Here is a 19427-nt window from a genome sequence, read left to right as displayed (position 1 = left end):
ACTGGGCTACTGAGAGGAAGGAGATGAGGCTATTAACTGGGCTATTGAGAGGAAGGAGACGAGGAGATGAGGCTATTAACTGGGCTACTGAGAGGAAGGAAGGAGATGAGGCTATTAACTGGGCTACTGAGAGGAAGGAGACGAGGAGATGAGGCTATTAACTGGGCTACTGAGAGGAAGGAGACGAGGAGATGAGGCTATTAACTGGGCTACTGAGAGGAAGGAGACGAGGAGATGAGGCTATTAACTGGGCTACTGAGAGGAAGGAGACGAGGAGATGAGGCTATTAACTGGGCTACTGAGAGGAAGGAGACGAGGAGATGAGGCTATTAACTGGACTATTGAGATGCAGCCCAATAAGTGAACATGGTTGTGATCACAGCCTGAACACAGTAAACATTAATTCAGTCATTCTTCGGTACATAGAGGTTAAGGGTCATCAACTCCATCTGACCCCATAACATAAAACACAAACAGGAGATATTACATCTTAAAGCATACATACAGTAATGATGAAATCATCTCACTTTGCAAAAAGTCCCCTTTCAGTTTTTTAAATACAACATTGTAAATATAAATTATTTGTAATTGTGCAATTCATTCAGAGAAGTAAATAAAAGGTTACGAGGAGGGAAGCTGCAGTCCGTTGGGGACCTTTGTCAGGTACAGTTGCTGTTATATAGCTGTTATAGAGTGAAATTGATAAATTGATGGAGCCAAAATGGAGACACTCCAGAGCACAGAGGTCACCAACGCATCATCCACATGAGCAAAGAACAGCTCAGGCAGAGGCATGTGCCTGTATGTTAAATACACACAAACACACCCAGCATCCAACCCCACCCACTCATAGGTGAGTGAGGCCTTTTCAATCATTCAGTCAAGTGTCTCTCCTACACACACACACACACACACACACACACACACACAGTAACGGTTCTTCAAGTGTTCTCTCCTCTCAGTGTTCTGCGGGGCGTACAGGAGTTGTACAGAGATTTGGTGTGGGGGGGGGTTTGGGGTGAAGGATGAGGGTAACCTTGTTCTGCGGGGAGCTTGTACAGAGGTGGGGGCCATGCTAAACGGTGAGAGGCAGCATGCCAGGAGGGGAAACAGTCCGGGGCGACGCCAGGGCACTCAGGGTGCTGGGGTCCAGTCCATTCACAGCCCTGTAGGGGACAACACCAGACAGAGAGAAAGCAAGAAGACAGAAGTTAGTTCATCCACAATATCAAATAGAAAGCTGTTTGTCTCTACATACTCTGGTTACACCAACTCTGATTCAAAATGGGATAGAGTTCATTCAGCCTGTCACTTCTTCTACTGTCTCGGCGTGAGTCACACCAACACCGCAGACAGGAAGTCAAGCAGAGAGATAGATGGACCAGTAGGAACACTCCTGCGAGAGAGACAGTACCACTCACGTTTTGTCGTAGTAGGTGGTGTGTAGTGAGTGAGAGAACTTGGTGGCGTTGCTGTTGATGAGGTTTCCGTTCCCAGTGATCATGTTGGATGACGACGTGGAGTAGGTTTTCCTCACCGCCTGGTCCTTGGCAAAGTTCCTACATGCAGCTAGCTTGGACTCCAGCGCCTAAGGACAGACACGGCCGACATTAAGACTAATCACAAGCTGTGGATTCTGTTGTAACCTTTAACCTTTAATTCAGGTCACAGACACCATTCCAATATACTCTGCTGTCAAGAGAGGAGAGGAGAGACGGAAGCCAAACTGTTGGGTTCATTCATTCCATAATGTTTTGTCGTCAACATCAGCTTCAGAGGATGGATACATGGAAATGGAAAACAGCTACAAGAAACAAAAGTCGGATATTTACCCCCACTTTTCTAAGAAGGTCCCCAACGATATTAAGAGCAGAGATTCTTGCTGATGGGGTCAGAGGTGAGCCGCCAGGCCCACAGCCATTTGTTAACACTGTAGAGGAGAGGAAGAGGGAGAGTGAGAGGGAGAGGAGGAGAGAAAGAGGAGGAGAGGAGAGGAAGAGGAAGAGGAGACAGGAGACAGTGTTTAGCACATGACAGATATCTAGAAACTGTTTCACATTGGAGGTACAGCTCCAAAAGTGAAGGAACTAAATAACAGACCTGGGTTCAAATAGTATTTATATACTTTCAGAACACTGAGCATTTCATTGAGACTGACTGGAGGGACTGTTGAGACTCTCCCATGGATTCCATTAGACCCAGCAAGCTCAATAAAGCACAATGTATTTGACAGAAATGGAACACTATTTCCACTCAGGTCTGTTAGAAGACACGGCTGTTGACCTACCTGATGATTTAGGGTTGATGAACGGGTGTTCCATGCCCTTCCCTACAGGGGTGACAGGCAGGGACATGGAGGCCTGGACAGCAGAGTCCATCTTGTCCATGTCCAGGGTAGGAGAGCTGGGGGCTGACATCCTGTCTGCAGTCCTCTCCCTCACCACCATCTCCTGTCTCAGGTCTGGGGGGGGCAGATAGACAGACATGAGAGAAGCACCAATACAGACATGATTACAGCCATGACATTCTGTCTGCAGTCTTCTCCCTCACCACCAGCTCCTGTCTCAGGTCTGAGGGATCAGTCACACCAATACAGACATGATTACAGCCATGACATTCTGTCTGCAGTCCTCTCCCTCACCACCAGCTCCTGTCTCAGGTCTGAGGGATCAGTCACACCAATACAGACATGATTACAGCCATGACATTCTGTCTGCAGTCTTCTCCCTCACCACCAGCTCCTGTCTCAGGTCTGAGGGACCAGTCACACCAATACAGACATGATTACAGCCATGACATTCTGTCTGCAGTCTTCTCCCTCACCACCAGCTCCTGTCTCAGGTCTGAGGGATCAGTCACACCAATACAGACATGATTACAGCCATGACATTCTGTCTGCAGTCTTCTCCCTCACCACCAGCTCCTGTCTCAGGTCTGAGGGACCAGTCACACCAATACAGACATGATTCTACCAAATGGATAGAGCAGTGTTTCACAACCCTCTCCTCAAGTACCAGCCAGACAACTACTTCATATACTCCAGTACGATCACTACATCTGATTACACTGGTCTACTATCATCAAGCACATGATTAGTAGGGGGGCAGGGAGTCAGGAGGGGGGTCCTCCAGAGAGTCAGGGGCCCTGAGGGAGTCAGGGAGGGAGGGTTGGGATGGACAGGGAGTCAGGTGAAGAATGGGGGTGGGGCTGGATAACTGGAGGGGAGTAACACTCAACACAAGGGATTTCACTACACCCACAATGGGTGTATGTGACCAATACGGATACTGAGGCACAGGACCAGCCAGCATCAGGAGCCTACAACCGGGGGGCCTGAACTCAAGTAAAACAGGGAGTCAGGAGGGGGTTCTGGGTATATAGTGACAGGGAGGTCATCGTTGGCCTGCTCCAGTTCTCTGACGGAAGCTGTTCCTTAATTCCTCTGGTCTGTCCCAGGTCATCCTCTAACATGGAGACCTGCTTATAGCTCTGAGAATACTGCTGCTCCAGGGAGTCAGGAGGGGACAACATATAGACCTGCTTATAGCTCTGAGCTCCCCGATCTAACCAAACCACTGTACTGAGACCAGTGAGAGACTCCTTCTCAATCCCTGATTTAATACAGCAGTATTAGACATAACAGAAAGGGGAGGTCTGAGACAGAGGTAGGCGTTTCATGTCTTCATACCCCTGGCTTCATCCTTTAGTCGCTGTACTGAGACCAGTAGAGACTCCTTCTCATCCAGCTCACTCTCCAGGAAGGCATTCCTCTCTATGGCCTGGTTCAGACGACCCTCAAAGTCCTCCAGAGATACGATGGTCGCCCTGAGGGAGGGAGGAGAGGAGTTGGGATGGACAACTGTTAGTAGCAGAAGCAGGTGAAGAATGTACCGTATCTGTGTGGGTTGGATAACTGGATTAACACTGAGTGGAGTAACACTCAACACAAGCATTTCACTACACCCACAATGACATCAGCTAAATATGTGTATGTGACCAATACGTTTGATACTGAGGCACAGTGACCAGCCAGCATCCACTTAGCCTACAACCGAGGCCTGAACTCAAGTAAAACATTTGAATGGCTCTGTTAGTAACGTTAGTTTAGTTGTTCTGTGGTATATAGTGACCTCTTGGCTCTCTCCAGGTCATCGTTGGCCTGCTCCAGTTCTCTGACGTATTTATGAAGCTGTTCCTTGATTCCTCTGGTCTGTCCCAGGTCATCCTCTAACATGGAGACCTGCTTATAGCTCTGAGAATACTGCTGCTAACCTGAGCTCCACAGGGAGAACCAGAGATATTCAGACAACATATAGACTAACCAGCTTATAGCTCTGCACTAGTGATCTAACCAGTGCTACCTGAGCTAGCACTAGTGATCTAACCAGGGATATACCTGAGAGCTAGCACTCAGACATCTAACCAGTGATATACCTGAGCTAGCACTAGTGATCTAACCAGTGATATACCTGAGCTAGCACTAGTGATCTAACCAGTGATATACCTGAGCTAGCACTAGTGATCTAACCAGTGATATACCTGAGCTAGCACTAGTGATCTAACCAGTGATATACCTGAGCTAGCACTAGTGATCTAACCAGTGATATACCTGAGCTAGCACTAGTGATCTAACCAGTGATATACCTGAGCTAGCACTAGTGATCTAACCAGTGATATACTGTGAGCTAGCAGCACTAGTGATCTAACCAGTGATATACCTGAGCTAGCACTAGTGATCTAACCAGTGATATACCTGAGCTAGCACTAGTGATCTAACCAGTGATATACCTGAGCTAGCACTAGTGATCTAACCAGCGATATACCTGATCTAGCACTAGCACTAACCAGTGATATACCTGAGCTAGCACTAGTGATCTAACCAGCGATATACCTGAGCTAGCACTAGTGATCTAACCAGCGATATACCTGAGCTAGCACTACTAGTGATCTAACCAGCGATATACCTGAGCTAGCACTAGTGATCTAACCAGCGATATACCTGTGAGCTAGCACTAGTGATCTAACCAGCGATATACCTGAGCTAGCACTAGTGATCTAACCAGCGATATACCTGAGCTAGCACTAGTGATCTAACTAGTGATCTAACCAGCGATATACCTGAGCTAGCACTAGTGATCAAACCAGCGATATACCTGAGCTAGCACTAGTGATCTAACCAGCGATATACCTGAGCTAGCACTAGTGATCTAACCAGCGATATACCTGAGCTAGCACTAGTGATCTAACCAGCACTAGTGATCTAACCAGCGATATACCTGAGCTAGCACTAGTGATCTAACCAGCGATATACCTGAGCTAGCACTAGTGATCTAACCAGTGATATACCTGGCCTAGCACTAGTGATCTAACCAGTGATATACCTGGCTAGCACTAGTGATCTAACCAGCCTGGCTAGAACCAGTATCTAACCAGCGATATACCTGAGCACTAGTGATCTAACCAGCGATATACCTGGCTAGCTAGCACTAGTGATCTAACCAGTGATATACCTGGCTAGCACTAGTGATCTAACCAGTGATATACCTGGCTAGCACTAGTGATCTAACCAGTGATATACCTGAGCTAGCACTAGTGATCTAACCAGCGATATACCTGAGCTAGCACTAGTGATCTAACCAGCGATATACCTGAGCTAGCACTAGTGATCTAACCAGCGATATACCTGAGCTAGCACTAGTGATCTAACCAGCGATATACCTGAGCTAGCACTAGTGATCTAACCAGCGATATACCTGGCTAGCACTAGTGATCTAACCAGCGATATACCTGAGCTAGCACTAGTGATCTAACCAGCGATATACCTGAGCTAGCACTAGTGATCTAACCAGCGATATACCTGGCTAGCACTAGTGATCTAACCAGCGATATACCTGAGCTAGCACTAGTGATCTAACCAGCGATATACCTGAGCTAGCACTAGTGATCTAACCAGTGATATACCTGGCTAGCACTAGTGATCTAACCAGCGATATACCTGGCTAGCACTAGCTAACCAGCACCTGGCTGATCTAACCAGTGATATACCTGGCTAGCACTAGTGATCTAACCAGTGATATAGCACACTAGTGATCTAACCAGTGATATACCTGGCTAGCACTAGTGATCTAACCAGTGATATACCTGGCTAGCACTAGTGATCTAACCAGTGATATACCTGGCTAGCACTAGTGATCTAACCAGTGATATACCTGGCTAGCACTAGTGATCTAACCAGTGATATACCTGAGCTAGCACTAGTGATCTAACCAGTGATATACCTGAGCTAGCACTAGTGATCTAACCAGTGATATACCTGGCTAGAATTAGCAGTGTGGGTTAAACATCCCTCTAGTTGTCCATTTTCTCCTATTGATCCTGCTGCCATCCTATTACAGTACACTGCTGGACTGCCGGGGCCCAGAGCATGGAACTGCTGGACAGCCTGCCAACACATGCAGCTCTCTCGCTCTCTGGCAGGCAGCAGGGGCATCCAGGGGTGTGGCTTTACTCTGACATCTGGATGTAGTTGTTGATCCCTGTTTCAGTCCCTGGTGAATGGGTGACGTTAACTGATGTTCCGGGAACCGAATCCTCAGGAACAGTGTTTGCCGAGCCGAATCCTCAGGAACAGTGTTTTACGAACCGAATCCTCAGGAACAGCGTTTGCCGAACCGAATCCCCAACCCTTCCACATATTTGTTAAATTCCAACACCAAGACGTACAACATTTACCTTGAGGTTATCCAGCTCGCACTCCAGTGTTTGGTTCTAACCCCTCTGTCTGTGTGTGTGTGTGTGTGTGTCTCCGTTCCTGCGTATGTTACCTTGAGGTTGTCCAACTCGCTCTTCAGTCTTTGGTTCTCTGTGTGCAGGTCTCTGAGGCGATGTTCAGCCTGTCCTAGCTGGGCTTCTAACTCTGCCTCCAGCTCTCTGCTCCCTTCCTGGAACTCCAGCAGCTCCTCCTGGGCCTCATGGTAACTGAGGAAGACACGGGAGAGAAAAGACTGTTACACACACTACCACACGGTCTCTCCAGCATCTCCTCCTGGGCCTCATGGTAACTGAGGAAGCCACAGGAGAGAACGAACTGTTACACTACCACACGGTCTCTCCAGCAGCTCCTCCTGGGCCTCATGGTAACTGAGGAAGACACAGGAGAGAACGAACTGTTACACTACCACACGGTCTCTCCTGAAACTCCAGCAGCTCCTGCTTGGCCTCATGGTAGCTGGAGGACACACGGAGGGACTGTTGTTTAATGATCAGTTGTGGTAGTAATGAGTGGTAGTCACATCCCCTGGACAGTCAGACCTAGAACTATCCTGTGTGGTCAGTGGAACATGTCTGAACACATCCGGTCTCTTAACTCATAATATCCTGTCTCCAGAATCCCTGTCTCTAGACCCCTTGACCCCTCTCAGAACACACGGAACAGCAGCAGGCCTATAGGAGCCATCTGTATCCTCTAATGACAAACACCTGTCTCTGTCACTGTCTCTGTCAAAGCTCTATCAGGCCTGCTGAGGTACTGTCTCTGTCATGAAGCTCTATCAGGCCTGCTGAGGTACTGTCTCTGTCATGAAGCTCTATCAGACCTGCTGAGGTACTGTCTCTGTCTTAGAGCTCTATCGGACCTGCTGAGGTACTGTGTCTGTCATAAAGCTATATCAGACCTCAGTCCAGTCTGTATTCAGTCTATATTCAGACTCACTGGACTGTGTCCAGACTTGCTGACCCACACAGTATGTGTTAGATACAACCTAGTAATACCGTCCAGTAATATCTACAGATAGGAGTCCAGACCTTTCAGCTAGGCCTGGATTGTAGCATAGCACTTCCTCTTGTCCCATGTGGCTGTAGATCAGTCTATCATCTGTCTGTCCATAGACATAAAACACCTAGACCTTACCATCTGTCTGGTCATAGACATAAAACACCTTGACCTTACTATCTGTCTGTCCATAGACATAAAACACCTAGACCTTACCATCTGTCTGGTCATAGACATAAAACACCTAGACCTTACCATCTGTCTGTCCATAGACATAAAACACCTAGACCTTACCATCTGTCTGGTCATAGATATAATGCAACTAGAATGGTCCTGCATGGCTCCTGACTCATCTGTCATGACAAAGGCCAACGCCATTGCTAGAGCTGAATGAATGCAGACTTTCCATGCCATTCATTCAGTCAGGTGGCTCCACTGAATTGAATTAGAATGGTTGGTTAAAGTGTGAGAACCTAGGACATGGTATACTAACCTGGTAGCCAGATATGTTATCCTGGACCACGATCTGTTTGTGATGTAAAATAATAGTATACCATTTAGCAGACACTTGTCTTAAAGTGAATTTAAAAAAAATATTTTTTACCTTTACTTAACTAGGCAAGTCAGTTAAGAACAAATTTATTTACAATGACGGCCCTAGGAACAGTGGGTTAACTGCCTGTTCAGGGGCAGAACGACAGATTTGTACCTTGTCAGTTCAGGGGTTTGAACTTGCAACCTTCCGGTTACTAGTCCAACACTCTAACCACTAGGCTACCCTGCCGCCCCACTTACAGTCATGTGTGCATATATTGTACATATGGGTGGTCCCAGGAATCAAACCCACTACTGTGGCATTACAAGTGCCATGCTCTACCAACTGAGCTACAAAGGACCACTGTTTGGCATGACAAGGAGTTGAGATGATTGCACAAACAGATCTGGGACCAGGCTACAGATACATAGTTCCACTGACCAGGGATGACTCTTGAACAGAAAAGGTCTGAGTGACACACACACACACATTAACAGGGTTCGACAGCTCTGGGGTCAGTTAACCGGCAGCCACTGCTCCATCCTTGGCCTCACTGGGTTTCCTTGCTCATTCCACTTATAGTTATCGTACCAGAAGCACACACAGTTACCGCACACAGTTACCACACACAGTTACCACACACAGTTACCACACCAAAAACACAGTTATCGTACCAGAAGCACACACAGTTACCACACACAGTTACCGCACACAGTTACCACACCAAAAACACAGTTATCGTACCAGAAGCGCACACAGTTACCACACAGTTACCACACACAGTTACCACACAGTTACAGTACCAGAAGCACAGTTACCACACACAGTTACCACACACAGTTACAGTACCAGAAGCACACACAGTTACAGCACCAAAAACACACAGTTATCGTACCAGAAGCACACAGTTACCGCACACAGTTACCACACACAGTTACCACACCAAAAACACACAGTTACAGTACCAGAAGCACACACAGTTACCGCACCAAAAACACACATCGTTACAGTACCAGAAGCACACATGGCCAGTTTGGCCACAGAGCAGCCCTGTTCAACTATGTCTCTGACTGGAATGACTTCGGTTACCTTCCCTCTGGCTCTGACAACATCACTGTTTTCAGACAATATGACCAAAATACCACTGTGTACAAACAAGTATTTATATTTATTATGGATCCTCATTACTTCCTACCAAGGCAGCAGCTACTCTTCCTGGGGTTTATTATGGATCCCCATTAGTTCCTACCAAGGCAGCAGCTACTCTTCCTGGGGTTTATTATGGATCCCCATTAGTTCCTACCAAGGCAGCAGCTACTCTTCCTGGGGTTTATTATGGATCCCCATTCATTCCTACCAAGGCAGCAGCTACTCTTCCTGGGGTTTATTATGGATCCCCATTCATTCCTACCAAGGCAGCAGCTACTCTTCCTGGGGTTTATTATGGATCCCCATTCATTCCTACCAAGGCAGCAGCTACTCTTCCTGGGGTTTATTATGGATCCCCATTCATTCCTACCAAGGCAGCAGCTACTCTTCCTGGGGTTTATTATGGATCCCCATTCATTCCTACCAAGGCAGCAGCTACTCTTCCTGGGGTCCAGCAACATTAAGGCAGTTATATACAATAAGAAAAACATCACATTACAATACACACCAGATTTTGCAACACATTAAGTGTGTTCACTCAGTTCACTACTCTACAATACAAAATCCATGTGTACATGTGTGTGCATAGCGTGCATGTTATGTGTGTGTGTTAAATAAGTTAGAATATGCAATTATTTGTGTGTGTGTGTGTGTGTGTGTGTGTTATTGTGTGTGTGTTGTGTGTGTGTGTGTGTGTGTGTGTTATTGTGTGTTATTGTGTGCGTGTGTTATTGTGTGTTTGTGTTATTGTGTGTTATTGTGTGTTTTTATTGTGTGTGTGTTATTGTGTGTGTGTTATTGTGTGTGTTATTGTGTGTGTGTAGCGGTGCCATCTGGAACGTCCTCATGAACACACACTAAGCCAATACTCTAGAATGTGTTGTGTCAACACTGACAGGGTCAGGCTCTACAGAGCCTGGGAAAACAACCACTTGATCATGTGCAGGACTGTAGACCTATATCATGTTGATCTAGTAACAGAGTTAATACTGTAGGACTATATCATGCTGAGTAACAGAGTTTGAGAAACTTGGTAGTGTGTGTCTTGCCATTATGTAACAGAAGATCTAAACGTGTTTGATGCAAAGCTGAGTGATTGCAGTCAGTACAAAGCTGTTTTAGTAGAGAGTGTGTGTGTGTGTGTGTTCACTCCACTGATCTTAGCGGTCTCATCTATGACAATCTATTACTCTAGTCTGTTCAATCCCTATAGAAGGAAGGAAGGGTAGTAGTCTCTAGGTCTGACTGTCACAAAAATAAAGATTCATTCTTCTAGAACACCCCGCTGGATATAGGCTGTGTGTGTGTTCTAGAACACCCCGCTGGATATAGGCTGTGTGTGTGTTCTAGAACACCCCGCTGGATATAGGCTGTGTGTGTGTTCTAGAACACCCCGCTGGATATAGGCTGTGTGTGTGTTCTAGTGTGTTAGATATAGGCTGTGTGTGTGTTCTAGAACACCCGGCTGGATATAGGCTGTGTGTGTGTTCTAGAACACCCGGCTGGATATAGGCTGTGTGTGTGTTCTAGAACACCCGGCTGGATATAGGCTGTGTGTGTGTTCTAGAACACCCCGCTGGATATAGGCTGTGTGTGTGTTCTAGAACACCCCGCTGGATATAGGCTGTGTGTGTGTTCTAGAACACCCCGCTGGATATAGGCTGTGTGTGTGTTCTAGAACACCCCACTGGATATAGGCTGTGTGTGTGTTCTAGAACACCCCACTGGATATAGGCTGTGTGTGTGTTCTAGAACACCCCACTGGATATAGGCTGTGTGTGTGTTCTAGAACACCCCACTGGATATAGGCTGTGTGTGTGTGTTCTAGACACCCCACTGGATATAGGCTGTGTGTGTGTTTCTAGAACACCCACTGGATATAGGCTGTGTGTGTGTTCTAGAACACCCCACTGGATATAGGCATGTGTGTGTCTAGTAACAGACCCCGTGGATATAGGCTGTAGAACACCCCATATATAGGCTGAGTGTGTGTTTGAACACCCCACTGGAATAGGCTGTGGTGTGTGTCTAGAACACCCCATATAGGCTGTGTGTGTGTTCTAGAACACCCCACTGGATATAGGCTGTGTGTGTGTTCTAGAACACCCCGCTGTATAGGCTGTTCTAGAACACCCCGCTGGATAAAGGCTGTGTGTGTGATCTAGAACACCCCGCTGGATATAGGCTGTGTGTGTGTTCAGAACACCCCAAATAGGCTGTTTTGTTCTAGAACACCCCGTGTGGATATGGCTGTGTGTGTGTTCTAGAACACCCGGCTGGTATAGGCTGTGTGTGTGTTCTAGAACACCCGGCTGGATATAGGCTGTGTGTGTGTTCTGATATTAGGCTGTGTCTCATCTATGACACCCGGCTGGATATACTGTGTGTGTGTTCTAGAACACCCGGCTGGATATAGGCTGTGTGTGTGTTCTAGAACACCCGGCTGGAAGGCTGTGTGTGTGTTCTAGAACACCCCGCTGATATAGGCTGTGTGTGTTCTAGAACACCCCGCTGGATATAGGCTGTGTGTGTGTTCTAGAACACCCCGCTGGATATAGGCTGTGTGTGTGTTCTAGAACACCCCACTGGATATAGGCTGTGTGTGTGTGTTCTAGAACACCCCACTGGATATAGGCTGTGTGTGTGTGTTCTAGAACACCCCACTGGATATAGGCTGTGTGTGTGTGTTCTAGAACACCCCGCTGGATATAGGCTGTGTGTGTGTTCTAGAACACCCCGCTGGATATAGGCTGTGTGTGTGTTCTAGAACACCCCGCTGGATATAGGCTGTGTGTGTGTTCTAGAACACCCCACTGGATATAGGCTGTGTGTGTGTTCTAGAACACCCCACTGGATATAGGCTGTGTGTGTGTGTTCTAGAACACCCCACTGGATATAGGCTGTGTGTGTGTGTTCTAGAACACCCCACTGGATATAGGCTGTGTGTGTGTTCTAGAACACCCCACTGGATATAGGCTGTGTGTGTGTGTTCTAGAACACCCCACTGGATATAGGCTGTGTGTGTGTGTTCTAGAACACCCCACTGGATATAGGCTGTGTGTGTGTTCTAGAACACCCCACTGGATATAGGAGATCTGTAAAAGTGACACCAGTCATATTCAATAGAAACCAAAAGGAAGAAAAGGGACTGAAACAGGGAGGTCGGCTACTACCTGAACCAGCACAATAAGAAATGCTAATGTTCCTTGCAAAATGTTTTCCATTACAACACGTTTTGCTACGGTGTGCACTAATGATGACTACCCAGCACTAAGAACAACTAGACCTACACTAACTCGGCCTAATCTAGGCCAACGAATCCATTGCTTCCTGTGTCGATGGTAACGTTAACAAAGGCCTATAGAGGAACAGGTCATGTGTCAGATGATCACATGACTGTTATGACATAACCTTGTTGTTCATCTTCCAGCGTTATGAGCAAACATAAAAGGTTTATGTAACAGAGCCGAGAGCAAGCCATGTGGTGTTCTGGTCATGTATAATTATATTACCGAGAAGACTAGCTTGAGTTTCAATTTGGAACATATATGTAGAGGAGAGTAGTTCAACCGATACAATGACAAACTGCTGAGTCTAATCCTCTGAAACTCAATGTTTAACCATGTAGAAATCAATCAATGATTTTGTTAAATGAGCTATGAGTAGCCTAGATCAGTTGACATGAACATACCTGTTCTTATACTTGAGGGATAAGGCCTTCCAGTAGTCAATCTCCTGGTCTTTTGAAGTGAATGTTGGTATCATGTCTGTGTCCATGGTAGAATAACCTGAAGAGGAGAACAACATGATCACCTGAAGCTAGTTAAAGACAGACGTATCCTGAAAGGAGGTCGAAACATTTGAATGGCAGAAAACAAAACACTGGGTTGCTGTCTGTCTGTCTGTCTGTCTGTCTGTCTGTCTGTCTGTCTGTCTGTCTGTCGGGAGGCCCGGCAGTCTGTCTGTCTGTCTGTCTGTCTGTCTGTCTGTCGGGGGGCCCGGCAGTCTGTCTGTCTGTCTGTCTGTCTGTCTGTCTGTCGGGAGGCCCGTCTGTCTGTCTGTCTGTGTCTGTCGGGAGGCCCGTCTGTCTGTCTGTCTGTCTGTCTGTCTGTCGGGGGCCCGGCTGTCTGTCTGTCTGTCTGTCTGTCTGTCGGGAGGCCCGGCTGTCTGTCTGTCTGTCTGTCTGTCTGTCTGTCTGTCGGGGGCCCGGCTGTCTGTCTGTCTGTCTGTCTGTCTGTCTGTCTGTCTGTCTGTCGGGAGGCCCGGCTGTCTGTCTGTCTGTCGGGGGGCCCGGCTGTCTGTCTGTCTGTCGGGAGGCCCGGCTGTCTGTCTGTCTGTCGGGGGGCCCGGCTGTCTGTCTGTCTGTCGGGGGGCCCGGCTGTCTGTCTGTCTGTCGGGGGGCCCGGCTGTCTGTCTGTCTGTCGGGGGCCCGGCTGTCTGTCTGTCTGTCGGGGGGCCCGGCTGTCTGTCTGTCTGCCGGGGCCCGGCTGTCTGTCTGTCTGCTGTCGGGGGCCCGGCTGTCTGTCTGTCTGCCGGGGGCCCGGCTGTCTGTCTGTCTGTCTGGGGGGCCCGGCTGTCTGTCTGTCTGTCTGTCTCTGTCTGTCTGGGGCCCGGCTGTCTGTCTGTCTGTCGGGAGGCCCGTCTGTCTGTCTGTCTGTCTGTCTGTCGGGGGCCCGGCTGTCTGTCTGTCTGTCTGGGGGGCCCGGCTGTCTGTCTGTCTGCCGGGGGCCCGGCTGTCTGTCTGTCTGTCTGTCTGTCGGGGGCCCGGCTGTCTGTCTGTCTGTCGGGGGCCCGGCTGTCTGTCTGTCTGTCGGGGGGCCCGGCTGTCTGTCTGTCTGTCGGGGCCCGGCTGTCTGTCTGTCTGTCGGGGGGGCCCGGCTGTCTGTCTGTCTGTCGGGGCCCGGCTGTCTGTCTGTCGGGGGCCCGGCTGTCTGTCTGTCTGCCGGGGCCCGGCTGTCTGTCTGTCGGGGGCCCGGCGTCTGTCTGTCGGGGGCCCGGCTGTCTGTCTGTCGGGGGGCCCGGCTGTCTGTCTGTCTGTCGGGGCCCGGCTGTCTGTCTGTCTGGGGGGCCCGGCTGTCTGTCTGTCTGGAGGCCCGGCTGTCTGTCTGTCGGGAGGCCCGGCTGTCTGTCTGTCTGCCGGGGGCCCGGCTGTCTGTCTGTCGGGGGCCCGGCCCGGCTGTCTGTCTGGGGAGGCCCGTCTGTCTGTGTCTGGGGGAGGGCCCGGCTGTCTGTCTGTCTGTCGGGAGGCCCGGCTGTCTGTCTGTCTGTCGGGAGGCCCGGCTGCTGTCTGTCTGTCTGTCGGGAGGCCCGGCTGTCTGTCTGTCGGGAGGCCCGGCTGTCTGTCTGTCTGTTTGTCGGGAGGCCCGGCTGTCTGTCTGTCTGGGGGGCCCGGCTGTCTGTCTGTCTGTCGGGGGCCCGGCTGTCTGTCTGTCGTCGGGGCCCGGCTGTCTGTCTGTCGGGGAGGCCCGGCTGTCTGTCTGTCTGGGAGGCCCGGCTGTCTGTCTGTCGGGAGGCCCGGCTGTCTGTCTGTCGGGAGGCCCGGCTGTCTGTCTGTCGGGAGGCCCGGCTCTGTCTGTCTCTGTCTGTCGGGAGGCCCGGCTGTCTGTCTGTCGGGAGGCCCGGCTGTCTGTCTGTCGGGAGGCCCGGCCGTCTGTCTGTCGGGAGGCCCGGCCGTCTGTCTGTCGGGAGGCCCGGCTGTCTGCCTGTCGGGAGGCCCGGCTGTCTGTCTGTCGGGAGGCCCGGCTGTCTGTCTGTCGGGAGGCCCGGCTGTCTGTCTGTCGGGAGGCCCGGCCGTCTGTCTGTCGGGAGGCCCGGCCGTCTGTCTGTCGGGAGGCCCGGCCGTCTGTCTGTCGGGAGGCCCGGCCGTCTGTCTGTCGGGAGGCCCGGCCGTCTGTCTGTCGGGAGGCCCGGCTGTCTGTCTGTCGGGAGGCCCGGCTGTCTGTCTGTCGGGAGGCCCGGCTGTCTGTCGAGAGGCCTGGCTGTCATCACAGTTATTCAAGACACACTGACTTCAATTCAGCCTCCCTCCCCCTCTCCTCTAACAACAAGGGCCTGATACACTGACCCAGCAGCAACACCTGGGTGACAACCAGCCATTTGGTGGACCAACTCCTCAGTGAGGAGATGTAGGATGCCCCCAGCAGGCCCCCCCAGAACCCCTTCATACAGACCAGGGCCTCCTCATTAAAACATCTAACCCTGTTTGTTTTACATGGGCCACAGCGGACTGGACATGTTCTCAAAATGCTTCATTCACTTCTATTCATGGCCATTGTGTGCTGAATGCCAATCATAAACACATGGAACAGAAGTAGTGTGGAAATCCTTTGCAGCAGTGTTATGAATGAAGCTGTGGTTGGGCCAAAGCCACCTCAGAGGGAGGATGTCTACCCTGTGATTAAACCCCCAAGAGTCTGTTTGGTCCAGTGTGTGTGTGTGTGTGTGCTGAGTGAGTTTGAACTGCAGGGAGTCCCCAGCCCTCCCAGTGGCTCCAGGAATAGGCAAGGCTACTAGTGAGCATCTCTGGTTTAGAGGGATCTCCAGCATGCATGGGTCAGTCGCTTCAGCCAGTCATTGTACTGTCTAAACCGCTGTTAAATATATTTTCTGTAAGCAAAAATATTGTATATACGGCTGTTTGAAGCTGGTGTGCAAAACCGAAAGTAAAAGACGCATAAACGAAAATGCAGAACGGGAAGCATAGAAATAGCACAGCTAGAACAGACCCACTGCTTCTTAGACTTGCTTTCAACGGGAATGACAGGTCTATAACTCACATTTCTATGTGAATTTGGTCAGATCGTCCCCCAAAAATGCTGTAGCTTTGTGACATATTGTAGCTTTAATAGACGGATGAGTCAGCACAGCGGTCAGCCACCCCAACACCAACAGCAGGCCGGCACTCTAACAGACGAATGGGTCAGCGGTCTGGTCAGCCACCCCAACACCAGCACCGTCCTCTATACTACGCTCTGCTAAACAGAATGTCAAATGGCTTTTAATTCAGTTAACAAGGGAGAGTCATCTGTCAGTTAGATAGGTCCCAGGGGTCAAAGGGAGAAAAGCTGTTCTCTCTCACATTACTCTTGGTGTATGTATGATATGGTATGCAGAGCATGCGTGTGTGTGTGTTATGCAGCTCAGGAAACTGTGTCGTTACACCACTACTACTGGGACTCACTCAGGAAACTGTGTCGTTACACCACTACTACTGGGACTCACTCAGGAAACTGTGTCGTTACACCACTACTACTGGGACTCACTCAGGAAACTGTGTCGTTACAACACTAGCTTACTACTGGGACTCACTCAGGAAACTGTGTCGTTACAACACTACTACTGGGACTCATTCAGGAAACTGAGGAGGCCTGAGGAGAATGTCAACAACACCAAGGTGGAGACTGAAGCATGGTGATGCAATTTACTGACACATAACTGGATTGTTTACTGAAGACTGGTTTTGATACTGTCAACATAGTCTAAGATACTAGCTGAACTAGGATTGGTTTTGATAATGTCAACATAGCCTAGTCTAAGATACTAGATGAACTAGGCTAATGATAGTATAGCTAACATGATGACCTTAGCTGAACTAGGCTAATGATAGTATAGCTAACATGATGACCTTAGCTGAACTGGGCTAATGATAGATCATCATGTTAGCTATACGTAGCTGAACTGGGCTAATGATAGATCATGATGTTAGCTATACTTAGCTGAACTGGGCTAATGATAGTATAGCCAACATGATGTTAGCTATACTTAGCTGAACTGGGCTAATGATAGTATAGCCAACATGATGTAATGTTATTAGGCTACCACGTGAACAACACGTCCACTGAGGTGAAATCTCAGTCGGAGCTATGAGAGAGGAAGGTTTGAAAACACAAGTCTCTCCATTCATCCCTTTATCACAGAGAAGCAAAAGACTGGAATGTGAGTCTCAATAACAGACTAGCTGTCGTTTCCATGGTGATAAATAAGACTAATCTTTAGGTTACACTCAGCTGGCAGTAGTGTTTTGTGTTCATTTACAAACAAACCAGGATATGAAAGACAATACCAGGTTCACTCACTGACAGTGATTTTCAGCACAGAGGACTCAGCTTCAGGAAAAGGTAGACAGATTTTTTTTCTCTCTGTTTTTGTACCCATTCCAGTGCAGGCATGTTGGGTGGCATCCTGGTGTGCAGAACACGTGGGCTCGTGTCCCAAATGGCAACCTACTCACTATTAAGTGCACTACTTTTGACCAGAGCAGTGAAGCCTTGGTCAAAAGAAGCACACTAATATAGGGAATCGGGTACCATTTGGGCTGCAGTATGTAGACTCTACTACCAAGCCAACAGCAGAGGAACCATCTGGTTATATTTACCCATGGTTTAGAACAGGGCAGGCTAACTAGCCAAAAGAGGAAGGTAGTGGAGTCTGTGGTTTTCCTGTCCACTCTCCTCTTGGCTTCCTCTTTCCCTCTGATGCAGATGACATCTCTCTGTCTGGCTGTTTACTCAGAGTGAGAGTGGCTGACGCACTACGCTGGCTCACACCAAATTCTCTGTGAGTTACGTTAGTTCCAGGAAACTAAAATCCTCCCACTTCCACCAGAGGTCTGGGACAGGCTATTTGAGGGTTCAGGGCTCCGCTGTGTGTAGCAGTGTGTATAGTAGGCAGGCTGTGCAGCAGACCAGACATACTCCCTGTTGTGACATCCAGTCTCAGAGTTACTGTGGTTGTGAGACCCTGGGGAATGCCTTATTTGGTAGAGATCTTAGACCGTTTTTATACTAGCTAACTGCATGTGGCTACCGGCTGGCATCATTACATTGGCTTTCACAGCAGCAGCTTAAGACTCCACAGAACAAAGCTGTAGCTACAATTTTAGGTGAAATTCTTACTCTATGTAGAATTAAGACACATCCACCCCTATGATGATAAACAACATTTACATTCCCTGAATATTTGGTGGTAAGAAACATTCTAGGCTAAATGCCACATTATTACATTAGCTAAGATCAACTGTATTTAGTTTACAGTAGTCGGCTGACCATGTACGGTCAGGTCAGTGAGGGACAAGGTGAGGCAGAATAAATAGGACGTGGTATCCACAGGCAACGAGACCGGTAATCACTCAGTCCTAACGTTAATCACCTCTAACTGGTTCCAGGGATGACACCGGCTGGTAACGTTACTAAGTAACCGGCTTTTTTTGCTTGTCATACGAAACCACCACTAGACAACACAACATGTCAAACACTATCTGATACTGACGGTTTGTTTCCACACGGTAAAACATGTGTAACTAGTATGCCAGAAAAGGAAACCATTAGCTCGTCAACATCAGTGTCGCTAAATCAAATACACAATGATTAGCTAGCAAGACTAACATGGCACCAAACGGCAAGTTCAACAACCTATTTTCAGCTGTCACTGGTTTGGTGAGCCGCCTGCTCAAGTCGAAAACACAGGTTAACCAGCTAGCTAGCTTTTGGTAAAAGTAACCAACGTAAATATGTAAATCAATGTCCTAACCTGGGCATGTCCAACCCGTGTGTCTGGCTCCAGATTCAGTTACAGTCGCCACATCTTCTGACCTGGACTGTCTTCATCGAAATGTCTGTCTGTGTTTAGAAAACGCCAACGCGACTCTCGGAAGTAACGTAACTTCCGACGCGGTGGCACGTGATGAAATCATACGTACGTCAAATGTGACGCTCCAGGGTTGGACCTCTGATTTGCCTCGTTCTGACCACAAGGTGGCGCTATTATGCTGAGAAATTAGTAATGCAGTGCAGTCAGATGATGTGTAGGCAGTAGCCTCCATAGAGACCGCATAGGGTCTATCAAATCCTCATTCACAGGCAGCCTAGAAATGAATTTAATAGTCTAATAGTTGTAGCAATACTGCACTTCCCATAGTAGCCAGTTGTGAGTATTTCGTATTTGAGTGGATATAGCCAACATGTTGTATTCAGT

General features: G+C 48.7%; 1 protein-coding gene across 1 annotated transcript; it reads right to left on the bottom strand.

Moving 5' to 3' along the window:
* Nucleotides 1-96: 96 nt before the first annotated feature.
* Nucleotides 97-19120, bottom strand: ndel1b (nudE neurodevelopment protein 1-like 1b). Its single transcript, XM_042315317.1, has 9 exons — nt 18984-19120; nt 13147-13243; nt 6816-6978; nt 4131-4264; nt 3689-3825; nt 2288-2461; nt 1833-1930; nt 1422-1588; nt 97-1166 (listed from the first exon to the last, which is right to left on the bottom strand). Exons 2-9 carry the CDS (start codon nt 13230-13232, stop codon nt 1076-1078), a joined length of 1050 nt encoding a protein of 349 aa, XP_042171251.1. The 5' UTR covers nt 13233-13243; nt 18984-19120; the 3' UTR covers nt 97-1075.
* Nucleotides 19121-19427: the final 307 nt, after the last annotated feature.

Source organism: Oncorhynchus tshawytscha, unplaced genomic scaffold, assembly GCF_018296145.1.
Source record: "Oncorhynchus tshawytscha isolate Ot180627B unplaced genomic scaffold, Otsh_v2.0 Un_scaffold_2056_pilon_pilon, whole genome shotgun sequence".
NCBI classification, from domain to species: domain Eukaryota; kingdom Metazoa; phylum Chordata; class Actinopteri; order Salmoniformes; family Salmonidae; genus Oncorhynchus; species Oncorhynchus tshawytscha.
This window is presented reverse-complemented; position numbering and strand designations above follow the sequence as displayed.

Coding starts and splice junctions, on each gene's coding strand:
- ndel1b (XM_042315317.1), bottom strand. CDS start 13,232: ATGGACACAGACATGATACCAACATTCACTTCAAAAGACCAGGAGATT. Junction 6,979..13,146: donor TCCCTCAAGTATAAGAACAG/GTATGTTCATGT, acceptor TGTCTTCCTCAG/TTACCATGAGGCCCAGGAGG. Junction 1,589..1,832: donor ACCTTCTTAGAAAAGTGGGG/GTAAATATCCGA, acceptor GTCTGTCCTTAG/GCGCTGGAGTCCAAGCTAGC.